The 25035-nt window shown below is 48.0% G+C and overlaps 1 protein-coding gene across 3 annotated transcripts in view; it reads left to right on the forward strand.

Annotated features, from left to right (window-relative positions):
- GLI3 (GLI family zinc finger 3) overlaps positions 208-25035 on the forward strand; it is a 294444-nt gene continuing 269616 nt past the window's right edge. For 2 of the 3 annotated variants that reach the window (XM_021078943.1, XM_021078945.1), the window contains exons 1-2: positions 208-323; positions 14733-14897. In XM_021078943.1, the coding sequence (XP_020934602.1) occupies positions 14774-14897 (124 nt within the window). In that variant the 5' untranslated portion in view covers positions 208-323; positions 14733-14773. Of the gene's footprint in view, positions 324-789; positions 875-14732; positions 14898-25035 lie in introns of those variants that run through there. The other variant, XM_021078944.1, reaches the window with a different exon arrangement.

A 25035-nucleotide genomic window follows, 5' to 3' on the forward strand; every position in this document is an offset into this window, starting at 1 on the left:
GGAAGCGCGGGCCCCCGGCGAGGCCTGGAAGGAGCGAGAAAGCAAAAGTAAGGCGAGCTGCACTCCTCCAAGTTTTCCCAACTTCGCCCCCTGCGGCGGCGGGCGTCCTGCGGCTCGGCGCGTCCCCACCGCTCCGACGAGGGGCCGAAAGAAAAGCGACGGGGCGGGGGCGGGGGCGGGGGCAGAGGGAGCGCGAGCCGAGAGTCCGGCAACATCTGTTAAAACTTGGGGGAGGAGGAGCGCGGGGTGGAGGAGGAGGAAGAGGAGGGAAGGAGGGAGCGCGAGGGAGGGAAGCGCGGAGCCGAGGGACAACTTTTCCACCCGTGAGTAGCGCCGGCTGCGCGGGTCCGGGCGGGGGGCGCTTCCCAGCCCGCGCGGGCTTGCAGGCCGGGATGGGACCTTCTTCCAGAAAGTCGATTGGACGCCAGGAGGGGAGCACGGCGGGGGCTTTCTTTCTTTCTCTTTCCCCTCCCTCCCGCGGGTGAACCAAATCAGAACTGTCACTCAGGGCCTGTGAGTCAGAAGGGATCGGATTACACGATCCCTGAAACCGATGCCGGAGCCGCACGAGCGGGCGGGAGCGGGCAGGGGCAGCGCCACCGCCACCGCCGCCGCCGCCGCCACCGGCGCGCTTGCACACTCGCCCTCGCGCACCCTCGCCGCCCCGACCCGCCCTCCCCGCGCGCCCCGCGGCCGCCCGCGCCGCACCATGCCTGCGGCTGGCGCCCCCCGCGCCCTGCCCGGCCGCCCGCTTTAGCCCGCGCCGCCCGCGGCCCCGCGGAAGCCCGGAGCCGCCCGCCCGCCCGCCGGCCCGCGCCCCGGACGCGGGTCTATGGGAAGTTCGGGGACTTGACAGCCGCCGCCGCCGCCGCAGGTACGTCCCGCCCGAAGTTCTTTGTTTCGCGGTGCCCCGCACCGGGCAGCCCGCTCCTGCGGCCGCGCCCGCACCGCCGGGTCCAGACCCGGTCCCCGTCGGGGGGAGCGGGAGGAAATGAAAATGGCTGTCAGAAGGCGCCCAGATTTCCAGAGCAGCCGCAGCGAGGCTTCCCTTCGCCCCCTCTTGCCTGATACTCCCCTTCCGAGCGTCGGACCCCGCGGCCCCCCGGAGACGGGCTGCAGAGTTTCACCTCGGGGTGCTGGTGGTGGCGGTGATGGACGAAGTTCGCAGCAGCCCGACGACGGCGCCCCTCGCCTCCACTCCGCATCCCGAGGCTAAAAGGAACTCCGGGAGCCCCCGGAGCTCCGGCGCCCGCCTTCGCGCTGTTGCGTCCCCGTCGCCCCCCCCCTCCCCGCCCCGCGCCCGGGGCCGGGCGCAAAGGCGCGGGTGGGTCCACGCGGGGAGCGCCGCAGCGGGGGCTTCCTGCAGCCTGCGCTTCCCCTCCGAGGGTCGGGGGCGGGCCTGGGTCCTAAGAGAGGAAAAGTGAAAGTTGTCGCATCTGTGGATGATTTGAGATTCTTTCACTTCTTTTCCTCTCCAGGGACAGCATTAAAAATAAGAATAATAAAAAAAAAAAAGAAAGGAAGGAAAAAGCAAACAAAAGAAATAAAAGCGTTAGAAGCAGCAGGGAGGTGCGTCCCGTGGCGGGGGGTGGGGGGGTGCGGAACCGCGGCTCCTGCACTGATCCTTTAAGAGGCCGCATTTTCGCAGGGCACAGTTGGGCATGAATCACTCCGCAGGGGACAGTTACTTTCTGGAGTTGCAGAGGGCAAATGGGCGGGAGGAGGTGGAGAGGGAGTAAATATTTACCCCAGCCTTGGAGAGTTTGTGAAGCGACTTTTAAGCAGGTTGCAAGAGGCCCGAAGCGCCCCTGCACACCCAGGCCTTTTATCCTTCCCTGAACTTTGTGCTCACTCTCCGGTTGCACCTCCTTCGGGAGATGCCAGGCCGAGAGGGGCTGGACTCGGGCTTCCCTTGCTGACCTGATACAGAGAGAGGATTGAGGCGGCATCCTGGGTTCCTCCCCTGTGCCCAGGGTCTCCTCTCCCCGGTGTGCCGTCCCCGATGGAGTCTGGCCCTGGGTACAGAGCTCGTGGCCCTCTGCCAGTTTATATGTACATGTATTTATGTAAAACATTTTCTCCCAGCTCTTTGCCAGCTGTTCCACATTTTCCAGCTGCCATTTCGGTTTGAAATGATGGACTGTCCGCATCGCCAAGTAAAGGAGCCCTTTAGTCAGAGGTATGGAGGAGGACCGGGCGCTGTGCAGGCAGGAGCAGTACCATTAGCCAGGGCTGGTTCCAGAAAACACCTCTGCTCCCCTCTTCCTTTCTTCCTTCTTCTCCCCAGTTTGTCTTTCCGGAGCTGGGAGGGAATTCATAATAATCAGCCCCCGCCCCAAAGTGATTTTGTGCAGAATGTGGATGCTTTTGAGATCCCTGAAATCTGTGTCTGGTGGAAATAAATTAACTTTTGAAAAGCGTTCCAGCTTGTGTGCGTTGGGCATGGCTGGTGGGGGGCCTCTACCGTGGCCAACAGAGTTGAGCTCATTTCAGTCTATTTAAGGCAGGAACTATTCATGGTCCCCACGCTGCACTTTTTGTGTTGTTTGATGTCTTAGCATATTATAGACGGAAATCTTCGAGAATTGGCCTAAACTATTAATTTTGAGTATTTATGTAATTGCTCTGTAATTTGAATAGGTGCCTTATTGATTGATTCCTGTAATTATTTCATTTAGGTTTTAAATTAAAAATTAATAATAGTCTGACAGTTTCTTAATTACATGTGTCAAGATTATTTTGAAGGAGGAAAATGCTATGTTTCAAAGGAGTGAAATAACCTCACAATCTCTTCATTTTTCTAAAGCAGAACAGTATTTCAGTGGAGGGGGTATATTAAGGCAGTGGTGATTGGCCTCCACTGTGTAAACTGTGAAGTATCTAAAGAATTTGTTTAGGTTAGGAAATATTGGTTTTAACAACCTGATCCACAAACACTTTGGCCAGTTGGACTATAGGCAGAGCTAAAACAAACATGAACTAACATTTAAATTAGTTGTAATAGCATACTTACAGAGAGAAGAGGTTTATTTTATACGAAAAGCTATTTAATTAGAAACTCCCTGCCTAAGGGGAGATCCTTTTAGGGTGTATAATTCTTGAAGTCAGCCTCGGGAAGCTTTGGTTTCAGATGCCTGAATGAGTCCAATGTGAGAGGTTCTAGTGAAATTTCACAGGCGCAGAGCACTATAGAAGGTATGGATGTGCTGGTGTGCGTAGGCTCGTGGGTCCAACTCAGATACCTCCCAACTCCGGGTCCCTTTGGTGTGTTTGCATTCCTTGATTGAACCCTGACATAAAAGCATTTTCCTGGTATGTCTCATTTGCCAAGGACTACACTCAGAAACGAGAAAATTCAGTCCTGAGGAAAAATGGCTCTGGTGAATTATTTCATTACTTATTTAATGAAAGAGTCATTAATTTATCAGTTTGATGCCCGAGCCTAAAGTTGAACTTTCCTTTGTTTTCTGGCCAGTTTTCTTAATTACCTGCCTGCTCTGAGGGTTTCCGGCTTCCTGGGTGCTTAGCCACTTAGGGGTGCATCCTTCGACCTGAGGTCTCCTGCTCGCTGAGATCCGGCACCCCTTTTTGAGGATAGGGTTTTGGGACTTTATGAAAGGAGGCAATTAAATGGTCATTGTTCCAGGCACTCACTTGTAGGGAGACAGTAAGGCCCTAAGAAAAACCAGTCTTGAAGGAAAAGTGAATCAATGAGTCATGAAATCCTCCAGAAAACCTTAGTAATGGAATGTTAATGCTTTCAGACTATAGTAGATTATCTTAAAAGTCAGACTTTTCTTCTTTATGCAATTGTTGTAAATCCCCCGCTAAAGAATTCTTTGAAGGAGGTTTTAGTTTTGCTGGCGTCCATATTCCATAGTCGGTCTGATTTGTTTTGGAAGATTCAGGACATTTTCTGCCAACTTATATCACGAGAGTCAATTAAAATGCAGACACGACTGTAGTAGACATTGAAGGGGTGTGTATGGGATTTGTTAGGCCAAAGATTCCCCTCTGATAATGACTCCAGGTTGTCTCCTAGAAGGCCGCTCGAAGATGCTGCCCTTCACTCAGTGCTGTTATTTTTCCAGATGAAAATTGATTTGTTCTAGTTTCAAAGCAAATAAAGGGAGACAGAATAAACAACAACAGGGGCGGAAGCGGGGGGCGGGGGGGCAGTGCTGCAAAACTTTTTCAAGTACTTTCAGTGTATTTTTCATCTTTACTTTTATTTGATGGGCCTGTGAAATAGAGCTGTAGACTGGCGAAGACTTTAAATGAAATTTCACACTTTGATGATTTTTTTTAACTTTGATATATTGACAGCAAAAGGAGCTGCAAAGCTTTTTTATAACTTGAGCAGTAACGCCAAGCAGCAGTCAGACGTCTCTGTGCATTTGTGTTTAACTGCAGAAGAGAAACATGTCCATGGGCAGCAGAGGCTCTTATCAACCCCCTAATCCCAGATCCCAGCAAACCTTGAGGGCATGCCTCAGATCTTGCTGAAATCACTGTAGACTCTCACAGTTTGCAGATTAAATATGCTACGTGTTCCTGGCTCCATCAACAGTTTTATGAGCTCACTAAGCTTCCTGTTTTAAGATCCTTTTCTTAAGTTTTTAGGAGCTGTTAAAGGCAGTGCTGCCTGGCACGAGTGGGATTGGTTAATGTAGAGACACTTTAGGCACTGCGTTCTCTCTTTCCCAGTGGCCAAAATTATTATTTTTCCATCGAAGGGCTGGTTTGACCAAGGGGATGAGGGAAGGGCGCTGCTGGAAAGAAACTGGACCTTAAACGTGTTGGCAAGTGTATTTGATTGCAAACTTTACGCGGTGTCTCGATTGTTTTAAGGCACTTTTCCTTCGCCTCGCCCCTGAAAAGTAGTCTTTTTCCACTTGTAATTCTACATGCCCTATATTTTAGTGCCACACTTCTTAGTTACTCATGACCACTGTCAGGTTGTAGGTTTTGTTGCTGTTTTTTAAATGTGAAAGTGTTTTTTATTCTCTCTGTGTGTGTGTATCTCAGCCCGGCAAAATGTCCCAGCAAATCTGTGGGTCTCTAAAGAAACTGAAAGAACAAGCCATCACATAGTTAATAAGGTGGCCCCAGGACATTCTGCACCCCCCCCGAAAGGCAATATTGTGTCCAGCTCCACATATGCTTCTGCCACGTCTGCAGTTGTCCCCTCCCCGTGGTGCTTTTGCATCTTGCAGAAGAGTCATAATTAAAGAAAGAAAATACTTACCTCATGGTGCAACAACATTTCGCATCATTCCCAAGAGGACGCTAGCCAATTTTGTGCTTAAAGGTTATTCAATGAATGAAATGGTGAAAGCCCATTTGTCAAAGTACTGCGTGGTTTCTGTTAGTTTTCAAGCCCCAAATTCATTGTCTGCCTGGGCCCCGCCATCAGTCATCAGTGTATTAGCGCTGCCTGCAGGCCACGCTGCCCCGCACTTCTTCACACCATTACGGCTTTGAAAGTGTGCTCTGTCGGCTTGTAGAATTACTGCTCTGATTTCCGCTTGGCTGGGCTTGAGGTAAGTCCCCTCCCTACCTTCTAGCTGACTGTAATCCTTGCTTTCTTTTCAAGCTCCTTTCCAGAGATGTAGGGGAGAACTTTCTTAAGGGCCCTGTTGGCATCACACTGTGGTTTTGTTGTGGCATGCACTGTACATAGAAATTGTACCTGCAGTAAATTGGATTGATGGCTGGCCTGAAACTGCTAGTGGGCTTTGCTTTGCTTTACTTTTTTGGGGGGGTGGGGTGGGGGAGTGTTGATGATGATTGTGTGTGGTGGGGGGGGGACAGATATAACAAAAAGCATTTGATTGTACATTTGGGTGATTTTTATGCCCCAAAAGGAAATTAAATCATGGGAGATGAGTGTCATCTTATTTAAGTCTCTGTCTCTTGGAGTGTGACATCCTTTTGGTTTATTTTCAAGTGGAAATGTGCAGCTCGATCAACTCTGACTTGTGGGGTCGATTGTGTAGAACACCTCGCAATATGCCAGGGGGCTGTACGTTCCTAACCATGAATTTTTACAAAAAGAGACTGAAAACTCACAATTCAGAGGAAAGCTAACTCTCAAACTGCCGCCATGAAGGAATGAAGCAGTTAAACCTTACTCTCCATTTTATCTTGTGTGATTTTTTTTTTTAAAAGAATTATTCAATCTCAAGAGGGTTTTGGCTGTGTGTCGGGGAGCCTCAGGCCACAGCTAGAGAATGATGCCTCGATGAACCAAGCAAGTATGGAAACGTGAATACTGTGTGGACCAGGCCAGGCAGCAACTGTTTGAACTGCGAGGTTCCAGTGAAACTCCAAACAGAGAGTTTCATTGGGATCGTGAGTACCTTGGTGCAGTCATTGCACTGGCAGTTTTATACATGATAGGTGGGCAGGGCACAAGAAAATAAGGCACCTGAAGACATCTGCAGCATTTATAGGCTGAGGGGACCAGGGTGGATAATTGTTCCTGGCTAAGCCCTGCTTAGTAATCCTTAAATTTTGAAAAATGTGCTTTTAAAACTGCAGCAAAGATTCAAGAACCCCACGTTTAAAACTTGGGAGGATAAAGTTTGATGAACAGTACCAGACAGAAAAATAATGCCTTTGGGGTACCTCCAGCGGATGTTACCACCCGGCTGGTGTTCATCTCCTACTTGCGATGGTTTCAAAGTAAATTCCTGTTCATAGAACATGTGCTTTAGCCCCTTCAGCTTGATTGTCAAGGCACACCTGCTTCTAGAAACCAGAAGTTAGAGAAGGCCTCGAAGAATAATTTTTAAAAGTAGTTTTTTATTTTTTTTTACTCTTCTGAAAATTTGTGAAAACTTTTGATTCCTGTAAATCTCAGAAAAGTGAAGCAAGAGATACCTCTGATCAGTCATGCTCTTTGGGTGATATATGTGGGTTTAAGGGAAATGCAGTTTTCATGAGCTTAGCTGATCTATCAACTGATAACTGACTTATAGATCTTTTTCTGTCTGAGGATTGTCTGTCTCCAGCAAACCCACAGAAAGAGGGGGTGCCCCCTCCTTCCATCATAGCACCTGCTATGCAGGGCACTTCCTGCAAAGCCAAACCAACGTACACAGGACTGGTGTGTTGATTGATAGTTTTTGCAAAACCGAGAACTGGTGGCGAGTATTAAAGAGAGGCCTTACACAGCTTTCAGACAGTTCCAGCGTTTCTCGTGAAGTACTACTGGCAACAGAGAAAGTAGCTGAGGATGTTTCCTTTTAAATGCAGGGCAGAAAAGTAAAACTGGCAGACAAAATGTCATTTGTGATTTTCACGCTAGTAGCAATGATGACTTCATGTCAAATAAGCTTTTCAGTAGCCGAAGTTAAATATACGGGTTTCGTACAAGTTTCCACGTAGTTAATCTACTAAAACCAAACTCACTTAATCCATAGGCAGGCAATTATTTCCCCCTTAGAGTAATTCCATTCCCTTCCGGGTAATTCCATTTGGGGATGTCTATCATGAATACTGCTTATCTGAGATTAGGAGCTTCAGAAACGGGGAAAGATTGAGAACAATGAGCAGCAGATTTGGGGACTGCTCTAGGCTACCAGAGACCATTATTGGCAACGGGAACAGAAAGGAGCTTTCTTATTTGCAGTTAAGACTCTCGGCTTTCCTAATTATGGGGGTGGAGAGTCACATGTAAAGATAAAGTAATTGCACATTTAAAAATACTGTAGTTAAAAATTCATGAAGATTTCATTAAGAACTTAGGAAGCTGAGCTTGCAGTAAGAAAGGCAGTGCAGACAGGGGAGGGCGAGGAAGGAAGCTTCAGGAATCTTGGGAACTCTTGGTGTGTCACAGAGGTTATGCATATCTAATTGATTTTAAGTTCAGAAAGAGATTTCCAGCTCCAGGAGACATCAGCCACATTAAAAACCTGTAAGAGGTCTTCTCTAATGCATGCTTGTGTGAAATGCACTGAAGTGTTTTAAATTCCCTAGATTTTGCTCCTGGAAACTCAACAGGATTTCTGAATTCCAGAATTGCTCAAAAGCTCCCATCAGCATAAGTTTGTGCTGCTTCTTCTTCTTCTTCTTTTTTTTTTTTTTTATACTGTTCCTGGAGAAGGCATTTTCTTTAGGAGCTGCATTTTGATGCCATGGGAAGGTAACCAATTTAATGGGCATTTTACCTAAATGGTTGCGTCTTGCAGGAGCCGCTACTCTGCTAGTGATTCAAGATGAGGGAAAGGCCCCTTTTCAGTGCTGTGGGGGAGGCGTCTCAGAAATCCTCACACAAGCTGCTTCCTTCTGGAGCTTGGAATCGTTAGCATATTAGGAAGATCATTCAGCTTATAAATATACGGGCAGGTGGAAGCAAGTGTCCTTGCTCTGGAGGAAAAAGCCTTATTCCTCCTGAGCCAGCGCTCCCTGAGTCTGCAGAGAATCCTGTCTCCCTGAAGGCCTAATGGCCTCCTGATCCGACCTCTGCCCCCCCCTCTGAAATGCCTCCTCTGCCCACTCCCTCCTTGGCAGTCGCTGTTGGAACCCATCAGACACTGATCAAGTTGCCATTAATCAGGCTTTCCCCTTAGTTGCTTTAAATCTTTAAATGCAATAAGAAAACAAAACAAAATCCTAAATTCAGGCAGTTTAAAAGTAGACCAGCTGGATGAGGGAAATGAATGAAGGAGTCTGCCGGTTCACAAAGGATGCATTATCAGTTCCTAACTCCTGTTTCCTTTCACCTCGGATTCCAAAGTCGTTTTCTACCCTTCTCACATCATTTCTAACGTTGGTGTTAGCCGGGTGCGTCCGTTTCCACGTTTTAAGCCTTTAAGCCACGAGGGCATCCTGCCCCTCTGTGCCCGGGAGGGATCCCGCGGAGCCCTGCGAGGGGAAAGGCCCGTTTTCGCGCATGTTCCCAGAATGGTGATTTCTCATGCCCTCTGCCCACTACCTGAAGCCTCGCGGCGAAGGTTGGACTTTGGCACGCCACGGAGGGCTCGCCTCCCCAAGAGGCAGGTCTGCTGGGCCCGTCACACCACCTCATCTCTCGAGGGCAGCTCAGGAAGAACCCGCATGTGGAAGCAGGCTGAGAGATGGTGAAGCGGGTTGGAAATGTGGTGAAGGGAGGCACCCAGCCCCGGGTGTCCGGAAGACGTCAAGCGTGCCCCAGGCCTTGCCTGCAGAGCGGCACCCTGGATGTGGCCAGGGAAAGTGGCATCTCCCCGGATTCAGCCGCTGAAGCAGCTGTGGGAATTCCAGCAGGGCCGCCACCGACCCCTGGCTGCTGGAAATGCTGCCCGGCCGGCTGTGCAGACTTTTCCAGGGCCCGCCAGTCCTCCCGGGGAGCGGGCACCTGGGGTGACGCCGGGTCAGGGGGCTGCGGAGGCCCTGCGGGCTGCCGATCGTCCCGCCCCTGCCCTGCCCTGCCCTTGCCGGGGACGCTTCGGGAAGGCGGATCCGAGCGGGGCCCGCCGATTCCGAGGAGCTAACGCCGCGCGGCCGGGCGTTCGGGCCCCGGAGCTGCGGCCTGTCCTGCCCGCGCCGGGGAGGGAGCCGACCGCGGGGCGGGCGCGCCGGGGCCGCCGCTGGACCGACCGCGGGGGGACGCGGGGACCTGGAGGGCAGGCGGCGCGGGCGCGGCCAGGTGCGAAGACTCGGACCCTGGAGCAGCCCCTGGGGACCGAAGGGGAGACTGGGGAAGCGCAGGCTGCGAGCGCTCCCAGGCAGCACTGACCACAGCTTGCAGCTTAGGAAACAAAATACAAAAATCCCTGAAAACGACAGCTCGTCTTTGCAAAGATGCAAGTTTCCGGGTTGGTTGGTTTCTTTCTTTTCTTTTCTTTTTTTCTTTCTTTTTCCTTTTTTTTTGTTTTGGCAGCCTTTGGCAGGCGGAAGTTCCCTGGCCAGGGATCCTAGGGATTCAACCCCGGCCACAGCAGCAATCGGAACCACAGCGGGGACAATGCCAGATCCTTAACCCACAAGGCCACCGGGGAACTCCTGTTTTTTGTTTTATTATTTAAATTGCAGCTCCAAGTGGTGCCTCTAAAGAGAGGGCCACCTGAGGCTTTTTTGGGGGGGGGGAGGTGCTGTTTCCAGAGGAAGTCCCTGCCAGAGTTCTCCAAATTGGTAATGTCTCAGCTTTTCTTGGGCTGCCTTTGGAGCGGGACAGGCACTGAAGCCTAGTCACCTGGTCAGTGGCTCCAGGACGAGAGGTCTTGTTTTGTAGGAGGTTCATGCAAGATCAGATTTATAATTTAAAATGGAAGACCCACCTGTGGACAGGTGGCTAGTAAGAGAGGGATTGGGTTTAAAAGAGGATCTGGATTTAATTGTGCCCGGGGTTGAGGCCTCCGGGAAATTACAAAAGGTTCAGGGACAGTTGAATGGGGAAAAAGCCATGACTGTTTGCTTTCAGGAAGGAATTGTCATTCTTGAGTTTAACTCTGGAACTTCGAGGCTTAAGAGGCCTACTAGAGCAGTTCTTCTTGGTGGCAGGTTTTGTTTTTGTTGTTTTGTCGTTTTTCATGTACCCAAGCTGCTGGAACTCAAACATCAGCTACAAATAGTTTTTTCTTTTTCTTTTTTTTCATAAGCATGAAAAGTCAAGGGGCACGCCAGCAAAACTTGTATGTGATGTTGCAGTGGTGAAAAGGACGGAAGGAGAGCAGTCTGGCCCTATGAGAAAAGGACGGGGTCTGAAAGTCTCATTTCATTCACATCTAAAACCAGTGGCCTGTTTTCCTCTGAGGACAATCTTTGAAGTGAAGCAGAACCGAAAAGTTTTCCTTGAGACTTAGGCTCTAAATAAATTATACCTTATGATTTAAGAAAGTCTGGGTTTGGAAAGCAGTGCTCTGGACTACTGCCCCAGGTGTGTGCATTGCGCGAGTCTATCAGGAATGTTTACTGGTCACTTCTGGACCTCACGCTTTCCTGTCTCAACTCAGGCCTGAGCTTCCCAACTCGGCTTAATTTTTATAAGAAAAAATTGCCACCACAACTAGAAGCAGGCACTCTTCTCTGCTCCCAAACGCTCTGTGCAGAGTTTTGATGAGGTGTGAGAGTCGAGAATGTTACAACTTTCTCCTTTGTAACGGACAGGGACAAAGTTGGGTTTTTATCAGTAAAATAAACTGATATAAATTATAGGGATATATACAGGAAGCAGATGTCTGCCTTGGCAAGATGCCATTTTTATAGCCCTGTTCCAGGCATCAACCACACTTTTAAATAATTAGTTACTAACTAATGAGATCCAAAAATAAGTTGTCAAAATAGAAGAAGGGGGTGGACTTTCGAGTGACCAAAGGCCTCTTTTTAAAAATTCCATTTTAACCAGGGGGTGGGGAGGGTGGGGGGGTAGGAATTAGTATTCTCTAAGACCGTTAATTAGTGCGATTTCAATCAGTGCCCCGGGCTTTACCTCTTCTCACTGAGCCTCTCTGGTGATGAGTATTTGGAGGGTTTTATTGCTTTGTTAAAATGAAGTCATTTGCTTAAGGGAAAAACCAACAACTCCACAAAAACCAAGTTTGTCAAGGAGCTTTGGTGACTTGTCTCCTTGCAGCTAATAATTAGCTCCCTCTCCTAAGGAAGAGGCAGACTGACTTCCTACCAAGGGATCCTGTCCCTTCTTGGGTCCCCTCACCCCACCCCCGGTCTACTAGCTTGTTTCTGCGTCCAGTATCAGTGCACTCCATCCAGATTTGACCAAAAAAACTGTATGTGTGTTTTGAGAGAAGCGATTATCCTAAGTGCCTGTTTGTCCAAAATGGTCGAGACTGGAATGTTTTGATTAATTAAATATTCCCGTTAGAGTTTTTCAGTTTTTACAGAATGTGCCCGTTTTCAAAGAAACATTGGCTATAAAAGAAAAGATATGTAGCTCAATCAATAGCAGTTAAGAAGATTCAAGCCGCTGGGGAATTGTCTGGGTCATGAGATCGTTGCTGGGTTGTTTCTTTACTCTGGAAGTTCTTGCAGGTGTGAAGTGCTGGGGAGAGAGCCGGGGGGCCTGACCTCATGGAGCTGGGGGGCCGGAGGGGAAGATGGCAGAGATTTGGGATGGAGCCGGTGTGCGTCATGGTGGTGGCAGTGGGATGGGCTCCTTGGAATTCAGTCCTGCGGGTGTGGTCCACTCATTAGTTAGCCACCTGCAGAGTCTTCAGCGAGGACCTGCAGGACAGGCACATGGCAGCGAGCAAAAGTGTGTCGAGCCGTTGTCTGCAAGCTTCAGTGAGCCTGGTCATCACCGTGCTGGTTAAAATAAGGGTTCGAAGGGCCGAGACATCAGGGACGGGAGCTGCAACGCGGGGTGTTTCACAAGCGCTGTAACAGGCTGATTCAGGTGGCCCTTACACCTCGTGGAGAACCAGGGCTTTAGGAGTTGGCGATTCACAGATAGACACTGCTGTTCCTAAAGGAGAGAGCCAGCAAGGACCTCCTGCAGAGCCCAGGGAACTGTACTCAGATCTTGAAATAAGCTACAATGGAAAAGAATCTCAAAGAGAATATCTATATATTCTCTCAGTTATCCAGCAAGGTATTTCAGGATACATATATATATATATATATCCTTTTAAACTCTTTTCTATATATATATATAGAGAGAATAGATATATATCCTGAAATACCTTGCTGGATAACTGAAACTGATACAATATTGTGAATCGAATATATTTCAATAAAAAAATGAAGACGGGGAAAAAAGAGACAGTGCAGTGGATCGATTAAATTGTTCCTGTAGGGTGTCTTAAAAATGATAATTAAGCAATTTGGGAGAAACATTCAAAAAATTAAAGAATGATTCTGAGATTGTTGGAGCTAGAAGAGAAGGGTGAGAACTTCTCCTTCCAGGATGCTCTGCGTGGATCGGATGGCCTGTGATCCCTGAAATCAAGTGGAGAGTCTTTCCTGTGTTTAAGGGTATTTTGGTGGGAGCGGACCCCGATGTTTTAATATATCCTTAAGGAGAACTGGACTCTGCTGTCTCCAAGGTTAAGTCCTCCTGTGTCCCCCGTCATGTGACAGATGAGAAAGCTGAGGCCACTGGACAATTCCAGGGGGTGCCCGTCAGGCCCTGCCCTCGGACTTGGGCTTGGTGGCAGCCTTGGGAAAGGGAGTGCAGCAGCCCTTTCACTGGCGTGTGAATTGGGTGTGGATCTTATAATTGATACATAATTTTAACTTATGGCATCTTTTTTTAACTCTAGAAAAGCTGTTCTTGGCTAACTTGGGTGTGTTGCAATGGCTGTCACTGGATAATCAAGGAAAAGTAGTAGAAGTTCCAGAAAGAGCTGGTGCCACAGGGCCCTTCAGCCTCTGGGGCCTTCAGCTTCTCCAGTTCCTTTTTCCAGATTTCTGGTATGGTAAAGAAAGAATTTGCTGGAGTTTCCGTTGCGGCTCAGTGATAACAAATCCGACTGGTATTGGAGGTTTAATCCCTGGCTTCACTCAGTGGGTTAAAGATCTGGTGTTGCCATGAGCTGTGGGTGTAAGTTTGGATCCCACGTTGTTGTGGCTGTGGTGTAGACCAACACCTGCAACTCTGATTCAACTTGACCCCTAGCCTGGGAACTTCCATGTGCCACAGGTGCGGCCCTAAAAACAGCAAAAAAAAAAAGCAAGCAAGAAAGAAATTTGTAGTTCCCTTGCAAAGTTGAGTTAAAGATAACTAAAAATCTTCCATCTGGTACTTGAACTCTTTTAGTCGGTGAAGCAATTTCATTTCACTAATCGTTGTTCTGATGGAGCACGGCAGCATCCGCTAACTGCAGAAAGTCAGGCAGATAGATGACTGACTAGGCGAAGAAGTACCCACCGGGCGGGGCAATCTGAATAGTTTGAGGAAGACCCGGTAGACGGGGCTCGTCCTCTTTTCTCGTATTCTTGGTAGGCATAGATTATTGCCTGAAAAAAGAAAGAAAGAAAGAAAAGAACATGACCCAGAGTGAAAATTGATGAATGATGAGTGAGGGCGATTATTCCCTGAATGAAGCTCGTGAACGAATGATTGCCTTGACTTAACTGAGTTTTCATGGTTCTTAAGTGGTTCCAGCCTTTGCTCTTGGCGATCTTTCGCCGTTTCCTGTGAGATCGAGAATGTGTGGTTCTATCGTCTTTGTTTTAAAAATGAACTTGAATGGAAATAGTCTCCTGTGCTAAAAGCCAGTCATTTACCTGAATGAATATGAGGTTTCCCAGGCGTCTGGCCATTCACCTGTCCGGGCGAGGAAAGAAACCCTCCCCGCCTGAATGCTTGATTGAAATTCTCTGATTCACAACTCTTAGTGGGGCTTGGGTTGGAGACATCGTTGGCCCCTCTGTAGAACATCTGATTCGAACCAAAAACCTTCCCTGGCTTGGAAGCTTATCCTCTTGCCCCCTTGGGCTGAAGTCGGCCACCTGAAGGGACATTCGTCGATGTGGCTTGAGAGCACTGTGACACTCGGGTTTTCGCACCGTGAGCACAGCTGAGAAGGGAGATGTGTAGACCGTTGGATACCAAGTGCCCAGGGAATGTGGGAGAAGTCACACATAACTTGGTCCTCTTTTTGCATGTGGAGACACTAGAACTTGGAGGCTCTTTTGCCAGGCGACCTGTGGGGAAGAGGCGTCCGGAGTTTGCACTGACTGATGCCCTAGGCACCTCCTCGGGTGGGGGGAGGCGGGGGCATTGCAAAGGGATCCCCTTTCCTCCCGCTCTCATTTGAACTTGACGGCGCTGCTGTCTCACGCAGGCGCTCCTGATCGCGCAGAGCTGAAGGAATGAGAAGGAGTCATGGAAGCCCAGTCCCACAGCTCCACGACCACTGAGAAGAAGAAAGTGGAGAATTCCATAGTGAAATGCTCCCCCCGAGCAGATGTCAGCGAGAAAGCCGTGGCCTCCAGCACCACTTCCAACGGTGAGTGGCCGTGGCGATTGCCAGCAGCCAAGCCCACACCGGGGTTCTGGGCTCTGCCTTCCCGGGGAACTGAGCATGAGCACCCGGACCCCTGTCAGTTCTCTGGGAGGCCAAGGAAAGCAGAGAGCGGGGGAGGGGAGGGCAGGGGGGAGGGGGAGGGAGGGAGGGGTTGGGCTGGGCAGGCTTTAGTCATCCCCGCGTTGGCAGCGAAACGACCCGCTTTCTTCCAGATTTCCTCATTTGAGATGTAAATGTGATAGGTTATTTATTATAGGAAGTTCCTGTTTTGGCATTTTGGAGATCATCTTGATTAGTCTGGCCGGAGTTCAAAATACTTGGCATCTCACGTGGAAGAGTCTCCCCTAGTCAGAAGAATTAGTTGTAGGTTGTGACGAAAGACACCGGAGGGACAGGGTCCCCTCCCGACCCCGACCCCGACCCCGACCCTAAGGAGTCCACTCTGAAGGATTTTTAAAGTTGCTGATGGGGGAGCCTCAGCTGGTTTCGGAGATGCAGGATTTGCTGTCGGCGTGTACAGACTTAACGTGCTTAATGGGCGTTCAGAGATAACAGAGAGCCACTGTTTCTATATGCTGTATGTTTTAATATTTTAAGCAAAGTGTCGAGAGGCATTTCAATTCAAGCATGGAGCATTGAAAATACATTCCAGAGCCCCCTCTGGTAAAAACAGACTGAAAAAGTTAAGGGGACCCTCCACTTCCTTTCCCTGCTTTTTGACTCTCCAAAGCCAGCGGTGCCTTGGCTTTTGTAGATTTCATAGCCACTCTGGTGAATTGCAACTCCCCTTTGTCACCTGGCCTTGGGAAGAATGGGCAGGACCTTTCTCCCAGCCCTGGCCGCTGCCTCCCTGGGTGTGGATTTGCATCTGGCCTGCTCCCAGCCTGCTCCCTCCTGTCTGTGGCTTTGCATTTTATTTCTTCCAAGAGACTTGACTAGGTTGATTTCCAATTTTTGACATGCAGTTGGAGGGTCAGAATGTGCTTTGGAAGGTTACAGCCCAGAACTGTCTGCCGCAAGGGCACACGGCCCGTAAAAATGCTGCGCCTGCTGCTCGTATGTTCTTACCCCAAGTTATCAGTGTCCACTGCTGGCTTGACCTTTCGAGGCAAAGGGCTGGCATTAAACTTGTTGGCTAATGAGTCCCGTAACAACCCATAAGGAGATCTATTTATGTCTGAGTTAAATAATGACTTGGCTTTATATACATATGAAAATATGTCTGTATTTCTCCCTTGATTTGTGTCTTTCAAGTCGGGACTAGAGTTTATTTTAATGGAGCTGGATATTTGCATTATTCTTCCAACGGAGTTACAGAAGGCATATTTTCTCCTGAGAAAAGCAGCCTGAGGCCTTTGTTGCTTTTCTCTGGGATTTATAAAAATTAGACACGTTTTATTATTTGAGAAACAGAGTCCAAATATGCCGTGCAGGTGATTTGGTCATTTTAATGGCAATTTTGTAGGAATAATCACTTTCTGAATATTATGCTTCAAGAAACATCAACTTTTGGTTATTTTTATAGCAGTGTGTGTGTGTGTGTGTGTGCGTGTGAGGGAGCGTGTGCACTCGTGTGTGCCTGAGAACAGGCAAGGAGTGTGAGTTCGTAGAAACCAATGCCACACTGCCTGGAGCCTCCTAAGCCACTGTCGTTTCTGTGAATTTCAGCAGAGTGCCAATGCGATCTCTTTTTGGGAAGGTGCTGCCACTTCTGCTAGTCCAACATCTGGACGCGAGATGGGCAGGTTTTTGGTGCTGCTGTGTTTGTCTTGAGCCACTCTGACCACAAGTTCGAGTTCTCATTAATCCGCTTAGGGCGACCAAGAGCAGAACTAACCTAATCAGCCAATGGCAGCCAGAAAGCCACTGGGGAACAGTAGCTAAGGAAGGAGCAGTCATGATTCACAAAAGTTAGTCCTCGAGGAGTTCCAGGATCAGTGTCTGTGCAGCGTGAGGACGCAGGTTCGATCCCCGGCTGGCATAGTGGGTTAAGGATCTGGCATTGCTGCCACTGAGGTATAGGTAACAACTGTGCTCAGATCTGATCCCTGGCCCGGGAACTCCATATGCTGCAGGGTGGCCAGAAAAGAAAAAAAAAAATTAGTCCTTGAGTCCAGAATAACCACGGAACTGACTCTGAAAGCAAACTCTACAGTCTGGGTCCCTGAAGCACACGTGCCCACTCCCCAAATGGGTGTGAGACCCGTCCTGTTTGGGAGCAAAAGCTCATTAGTCAGGTTTGCAGGGCTCATGCCTGAATGACAGCTGTCCCAGAATCCTGTGAGCTCTGATCATTTCTTCAGTGTTCTATTTCTTGTAAGGGATTTATACTTCTTTTTATTTGGGATAACATAAAAACCCAACCAAATAAAGGAAAATGGAGGTGATGTTTTTAAAATAAACATGAGAGAGTTCCCGTTGTGGCTCCGTGGGTTAAGAACTCGACACAGTGTCCATGAAGATGTGGGTTCGATCCCTGGCCTGGGTCAGTGGCTTAAGGGTTCAGCATTGCCTCAAGCTGCAGTGTAGGTTGCAGATGAGGCTGGGATCTGGTGTTGCTGTGGCTGTGGCTGTGGCGTAGGCCTGCAGCTGCAGCTCCGATTGGACCCCAGCTCAGAACTTCCATAGGCCCCAGGTGTGGCCATAAAAAGAAAATAGATACAATGCAATAAAATAAACATCAGTGGCAATCCTGCTGGAAGATTCCAGGAAAACCAGTAAACAAGTTTAAAGATGATGGGGGAAAAAGAAAAACACAGGAAAATAAACATTTTTCTTTGTGATTGCTTTACATAAGCAATGCTGATAATTGTATTTTATTTTATTTTTTTTTAAACAAAGCTCTCTGCAGGATTCACCTGACTCGTTCAGAGTCTCTTTATGGCCCCGGGATCATGCTCAGGAGGTGGAATGGCCCAGCTTCTTTGTCCTGCCAGATTCTACCTGGTGTCATGCCGCTCCTCTGGGTTCTTTGGCCTGGATTTAGTTTGGTTTTTAGAGCTGGTGTGGTTCAGGCTTTCCAAGATTGGCACAGTTGTCTCGGCCACGGTCATCCATCTGTCTGTGCTGTCCCCCTTTCTGTCTTTCCTCTGCAGACATTTCAGAAGTGCTTGGATAGGAGTTCCCACCATGGGTCAGTGGAAGGAATCTGACTAGCATCCTTGAGGATGCAGGTTCAATCCCTGGCCTTGCTTAGTGGGTTGAGGATCCAGCATTGCCATGAGCTGTGGTGTAGTTTGTAGATGCAGCTTGGATCTGGCGTGGCTGTGGCTATGGTGTAGGCCAGTGACTGTGATTCAACCCCTAGCCTGGGAACCTTCATATGCTGTGGATGCAGCCCTAAAAAGACCAAAAAAAAAAAAAAAAAAAAAAGTGTTTGGATACTTCCACTGAGGCTACTCACAACAACAACAAATTAAAATTATTTGGATCCTATAACAGGCAGTACCAATTGCTACTGTGTCCAGGGGGTTCTTGGGCCTTCCGTACAAAGCACTGAAATTCAGAGATACGTAAATGAACAATTAAAAACAAGTTCGGCACCAAGATGCATTCTGGAGGAAACCTATGGATTTTCTCTCCCGTCCCAAATTTCAAGACTAAAGTAAGACAGACCAAAACGTTTTGTTATTGGTGCTGTTGTTAGGTTGACTTAATTAACTTTTCCAGCCATTAGGAGCTGCCGCCGTTTGTTCCTGGTTGTGAACCTTCCTGCCAAACCACGTACATTCCTCTGCATGTCCTTGCAGATCTGTTTTCTTACTTTTCTCAGCTGAGTATGTGCTCGTAGAATCACAGATGCCTGGAGTTTTGTCTAAGCACACACATACACACAACTAAAAAGTATGGTTCAGGAACTTTGAACAGCATTTTAAGGAAGGATTGGCCTTTGAACAGTGAAATTTAAAATAACACGAGCTGTTCTAAATCCTGTGTGGCTAAGACACAGCCAAGGTGATTTTTGGAACATTTAAAAACCTGTATCAATGTATGAAGCCTTCAATACTCTTACCCAGGTACCAGATGATTTTCCGCTGTAGTGCTGTTTATTAAACATAAATGATAAAAGTGAAGACATTTAGTTTTCTGACTATTTGTTCAGTGCATTTGCCATTTAAATGTCTGTTTTTAGCATCATGGCAAATGTCTTACAGGTGACAGTGTCTTTCACATATAAAGTGTGCTCTCAGGTCTTAGATGTCATTGTTTACTCAAAAATCTCTAAATCTGGGCATTCCCACCATGGCACAGTGGGTTAGGAATCCAGCTGCTGTAGCTCAGGTCCATCCTGGGCCTGGTGCACTGGGTTAAAGGATCTGGTGTTGCCACAGCTGTGCCATAGCTTGCAGCTGCTGCTGGGTTTCACTGCCCGGCCCAGGAACTTCCATGTGCAGTGAGTGCCAAAACCAAACCAAACCAAACACCCTCTAAATCTGCTAATATGCCAGTTTTTTAGTTTTTCGTTTTAGCTTAGGTAAAATGCCTTAATAATCTACTTCTGGCATGGATTCATTACTTTCCAAGCTACATGTTGTGTTTTGTAAATAATAAACATTTTTTTTTAATCTAGATGCCACCAATGTATGACACATTGTCATTGTCCTTTAAAATTTCTTTCCGTAACTTGCAAATACTGACTTTTCAATTGGAAGTGTTTTGTCTCCTTTTTGACCTATGGTTCTTGTTTTTTTTTTTTTTTTTAAAGGAGAAATCTGATATTTCTGATTAAAGTGCTACTCTGCTTTAAAAAAGAAAGCAGCTACTAATAAACATATGTAGGTCCTGGTCTTGGGACCTTTGATCTGATCTGATAGTTTTAGGGAATATACCTTAAAGTGATAGAAAGCAGAAATTGTTGCCCTAATTATGACACAAGATGAAACCAAAGTTGATGGATTAATAATGGAGAGGAAGTTCCCTGTTCACTTTGATTCAAAAAGAAGGGCTTGGTTCCCTCTGCTTTTACAAAAAATATTCTTGGAGGTTTCTAAGGGCAAAGTGTTGTGGTCTGCAAATACGTAGGATTTTTTTTTTTTTTTTTTACTTTAACTTTTGGTTACTTCCTGGAATTGGAATTTTTCTTTGAAACTGTCCCATACCTCCTGTGCGTGTTAACTGGGATATCTGCTGGTCTCCAGGCTAGGAGGAAGATGGCTTAGAATTTTGTTGAGGGTTCAGAATTCATTGGCCATTCACTGCCAAGATCTCTTGTCTCCTCGGTCTTCTTTTTTTCTCCTTTTTAGGGCCACGCCCACGGCACATGGAAGTTCCCAGGCTGGGGATGTGTCATTGGAGCTACAGCTGCTGGCCTTTGCCACAGCCACAGCCACAGCCAGAGCCAGGCTGGATCTGAGCTGAGTTTGTGACCTATACCGCAGTTCCTGGCCCCACCAGAGCCTCAACCCACGGAGCAGTCCAGGGATCTAACCCATGCCTCATAGATACTCGTCAAGTTCATTACTGCTGAGCCACAGTGGGAACTCCTCCTTGGCCTTTTTTATAGTAAGAGTTTATGTTTTACCTACTTCTACGCAGAAATGGATGGACAGCTCATGCCAGAAAGCCAGCAGGTTGTGAGTTTTAGGTTTCCTGTCCCTTCGGATGCTAAATCCCTTTTTTGGGGCCACATTCCATTTCCCAGCACAAGACTGATGAACAGATCAATGGAGAGGACGTTCAGATAACACGGTTTCACGCTGTAGGGTGCCGGATAGGCGCACGCCTGTGGTTTGGGCCGAAAGTTTGGGCTGAGTTCTGGCAACACCAGGGACTAGTTGTATGAGCGTGGGCACGTTCGCTTCGCAGAGTCTCAGTTTCGCAAGATACGAACTAGATCCACTTCACAGCATCTCCAGGAGGATTCAGTGAGGCAGAGCCGGTCCCCTTTTGTGGTCCTGCGCACAGTAAGAGCTTAGCAAATGTCAACCATTGTTACTGGGACAAAGCCTGGGGATGAGTTAAGTGCTGTGATTCCAACACAAGAAGGATTGGCTTTTCAGGAAAATACACATACATGTTGAAATTAAGGGGGAAAACTGTTGGGCCAAAGTGGTTTTGAATTTGCTGGACGCTGTCTGAAAACTGGTTCAGGATGTTGGCAAATCCCCGGAGTGACCACGTTTACCCGTCTTCAGGGAGGATGGATTGAAAACACTCACAGGTCTGTACCTTCCTGCTGACGCCTCCTGAAGCCGGAACACAGGGAAGGTCATTTGGAGACCACTTATGTTGATTTCTTTAACCTTGAAAACTAACATTGCTTATAGGTCTTCATAGTAGAAGCAGCCTCTACCCGGTCTTCTTCTTGAGTCTTTTTTGGGGATAAACTGTTTCTTTTCCGGTTAGTGATCCTGTTTGCGCTGTATTAGAGTTACGGTGAAGGCTTTTAAAAAGAGCCTTCGGGTTTTTCAGCCAACTCATGATGAATAATCTGATTCTTTTAAGAGCCCCGACCTCCTTGAGCTCCAGACCTGAGCCCTCGTCTTGCTTTGGCTGCGTCTCTCGCCTTTCCTGCAGTCCCCCAGGCTTGAACCCGCACGGTCACCTTTGACCCCTCCCTCCCTCAGGCTTCCCGTGGGTCCTCCCCGTTTGGAGGTCCTGGTAGGTTTTCCTCTGTAATTATTCACCCCTGTGTCTCTTTGGGCCACCCTACCCACGATGCCATTTCAGACCTCACCGCCTCATGCCCGGCCAAGTGAAGTAAACCATCCCATCGCTCTGCCCTGATGCACGGAGTTGCCCCTGCCCAGTTAGTCTTTTCACTGGTCTGCTTTGGCCGTGCTCCTACTCTAGAACCTTCTTCAGTGAGTCCCAGCTCCTTAGAAAGTTCAAAACCCGTCGCTTCATACTGAGCGATCTTGCAAAATCTCGCCCCCGTCTGCCTCTGCCATCTGACCTGCTGCGACTCTGCTTTCCCACCTGTCCCCTGCGCTTCCGCCAACCTGCTGGGCTCCCGGGCTTCGCTGGGGTTGTTGCTCCGTAACTTGTTTCCCCCAGAGCAGTGCACGTTGCGTGTCTGCTTCTTCCCCAGTGTGACCGTGCCTTCCATCTCTTTCTCCGTATCAGCTGGTGCCCTTTGGGGAACGACCTAATGACACCGGATTTGGGGGGTATTTTATTTTTTATTATTTTAATCGATAGACTCTTATTGTCTGTTGAGTTGGAAGTTTCGGGTTTGCAGAAGAATCGAACAGAAAGCACAGAGAGGTCCTAGACAGCCGCTCTCCCCCACTGACCCCGCTTCCCCTATTATTAATGTGTTGTTAGTGGGGTACATTTGTTGCAGTGTGATGAACTAATACTGATACGGGATGATGAATTACGGTCCTGTGGTTGCCATCAAGATCCATTCCTTGTGGTGTGTGTGTCCTGTGGGTTTTGACAAATGTATCATGTCATGTAGCTGCCATTACCATGTCCTGCAGAAGCGTTGGGCTCCTAAAACTGTGCCCCGCTTCTTCCTCCCTCCCCTCTTCTGATGACTCTGGAAACCTTTGGAGTGAAGCATCTGGTTCGTCTTTTCCCTGCCCCCACCCAACTCCCCTTCAACCTTTTGAGTCCAGAGGGCCCCAAGCTGCACAGGACACAGAGCTGCCCAAACTTTCCTTGGCTCGGTGGGCCAGGAGGCACGTGTAGCACAGCAGTAGTGTGGAGGCCATGGTACGAACTCTGGTTCTGCCACTTTATTGCTGTGTGACCTTGGGCTAATCACTTCACCTCTCTTATAAGAGAGAGGGTAGAATAAGTACCCAAACATGGGTTCTCTTCTTAGTAGCAGTGATGATAATAGCCTCTTCTGGATATAAGTGGGCAGGATTTAATGCACTGACACTTTCATCGCCTTTCAACCCAACATCATTTGTTAATTTATGTGCATTAATCTGGTTGAGAGAGGGAGTATTGTCTTACAGAAAATTCTTTTTTGTGTGTCTTTTTTTTTTGCCTTTCTTTAGGGCCGTACTTGCGGCATCTGGAGGTTCCCAGGCTAGGGGTCCAATCGGAGCCACAGCTGCCAGCCTACACCACAGCCACAGCCACAAAGGATCCTTAACCCACTGAGCGAGGCCGGAGATCAAACCCGCGTCCTCATGGGTGCCACTTGGGTTCGCTAACGCTGAGCCACAGTGGGAACTCCTGTCCTAGAGAAAATTCTTAAAACATGACGGTCAGCAGGACCGTCAGGGACGAGGGGACGGTAGACTGGGTGTTAGGAGACAGAACCTCCAGTCCCTGGCCCTGAAATCGGCACAGGTTGGACTTAACAACCAAGCGCTTTTTGGGTCTACTTCTCATTCATAAACATCCCTTCATATTATGGGATTAAATCAGTAATTCTGTGCTAATGGGCTTCCTTGAGGGCAAGGCTGATTTTTTTTTTTTTTTTTTTTTTTTTTGGCATGTGCAAGTTGTCAGGCCAGGGATCAAACCCTCACTGCAGCAGTGACCCAAGCCACAGCAGGGACAATGCTAGTCATTAACCGCCTGAGCCACCAGGGAACTCCCAAAGACTGCTGTTTTTCCTCTTATGCCAAGCTGTTGGATTTCTCCTCCAAAAGAACAGTTCTTGGGTGCTCCTAGGAATCAGAAGTACATCTTAATCCCATCTTGCCACCGTTTGGCAGACCTGGCCGTGGAAGGATGCCCCAGCATCATGGGTTCCGAGAGTGTCCAGAGATGTGGGTATTTCACATTTCCAGACATAAACTGGCCAGGTTCAGAAACAGCAACCGCAGAGTGGAAGTTCAAGGCCAAAATAGTGCTGGTGGCAGGACGGTCTCTCCCCTCCAGGTACCACCCTGAGCCCCAGTGTGGGGGGAGGCCTTCTGGTCCAGGCTGTTTGCAGCATGGAAGGCTGGAGGATGCTGCCCTGAGCTCCAGGGAACCACTAGGGTCCCAGGCAGAGAAGGAGCTGGGTGACGGTGAAAGCGTTTTCATGGAAATCCTGCCAAATCCATCTGCTATGATTTCTATTTATTCTAAAAACAGCATCATTCACTTTTTGAGGTGTACAGTTCTATGAGTTTTGACACAGCCGTAAAGTCTGGTAACTACCCCCACAATCAAGACACAGAGCAGTTCTCGCCCCCGCCCAACCCCAAATTTTGACCAGTACTTGTTTTTTTAAAACTCAGTGTCGCGATAGTTACCTTATGAGTCACCCATAATAATAGAAAGCACTAGGACTACAGGAGCTGCTTGATATTAGGGGGGTTTTTGGTTTGTTTTTTAAAAAAATCCCTGGTTTTTGTATCCCATTTGCTCTACTCACTGTTAGTTTTTTTTTTCTTCCTATCAACATACTTCATATTGAATTAGTAGTAAAACTAACATGTTCTTTAAAAACTGGCCAGAGCCATATAAGCTCCTGTCTCTGCCTGTCTGAGTCTTTTTTGAGTCCCCAGTCAATATATTGTTTCCTTTTAGGCCCATTTAAAATGCCATCGGATACTTAAAACGGCAAGACAGCCGTCCTAGTGACAGCTTTTTTGGTCCTTGTTTTGCTGCTTTGCATGAATTGCAGGAGAGGGTTAGAATCAGAACGTTTCATGCAGCTCGAACCTGGAAGAAAAATACCAAAGGCTTTGTTAAGTCTTTCTTTCCTTTTTTTTTCATCCTTCTTTTTGCCTTTATTTCTATAGTTAGGACTTCATCTCCAGTGGGGGAAATTTTTATATAAAAGTTATTCCTCCTCTGACTTCGGCTGCTGGATTTTTTTTTTTTTCCCTTTTCTACTCTTTTTTTTTTTTTTTCCTTTCTTTGACTCTTTCCTCTTCTTGGGCTCTTCCTTTTTTTTTTTTTTTTTCCTCCCCTTTAGTTGTAGAAAGTTGAGTTCCATCCCAATTATTAAATCTTAGGAGACCATTCCCACATGGTTCCGTAAATGGTAGCTTCATCCTGCGTTCTTTCATCTCTTCCCCTGCTCTCTGGCTTGACAGTTGAAAAGGTCTGACTGTGCCACACAATGGTTTGATTGGTTTCTCTGGGGGGGACTTTTCCCTGCCTCATCACTCGCCAGGCAGGTGGACCAGAAAGTCTCTTGATTCTTTTGTTGCCTCTCCAAGTCCGAGGTCTTTGACTGAATAAATCCGCCGTCATGGGATAATTTGCTAAAAAGAGCCTG

Source organism: Sus scrofa, chromosome 18, assembly GCF_000003025.6.
Source record: "Sus scrofa isolate TJ Tabasco breed Duroc chromosome 18, Sscrofa11.1, whole genome shotgun sequence".
Taxonomy (NCBI): domain Eukaryota; kingdom Metazoa; phylum Chordata; class Mammalia; order Artiodactyla; family Suidae; genus Sus; species Sus scrofa.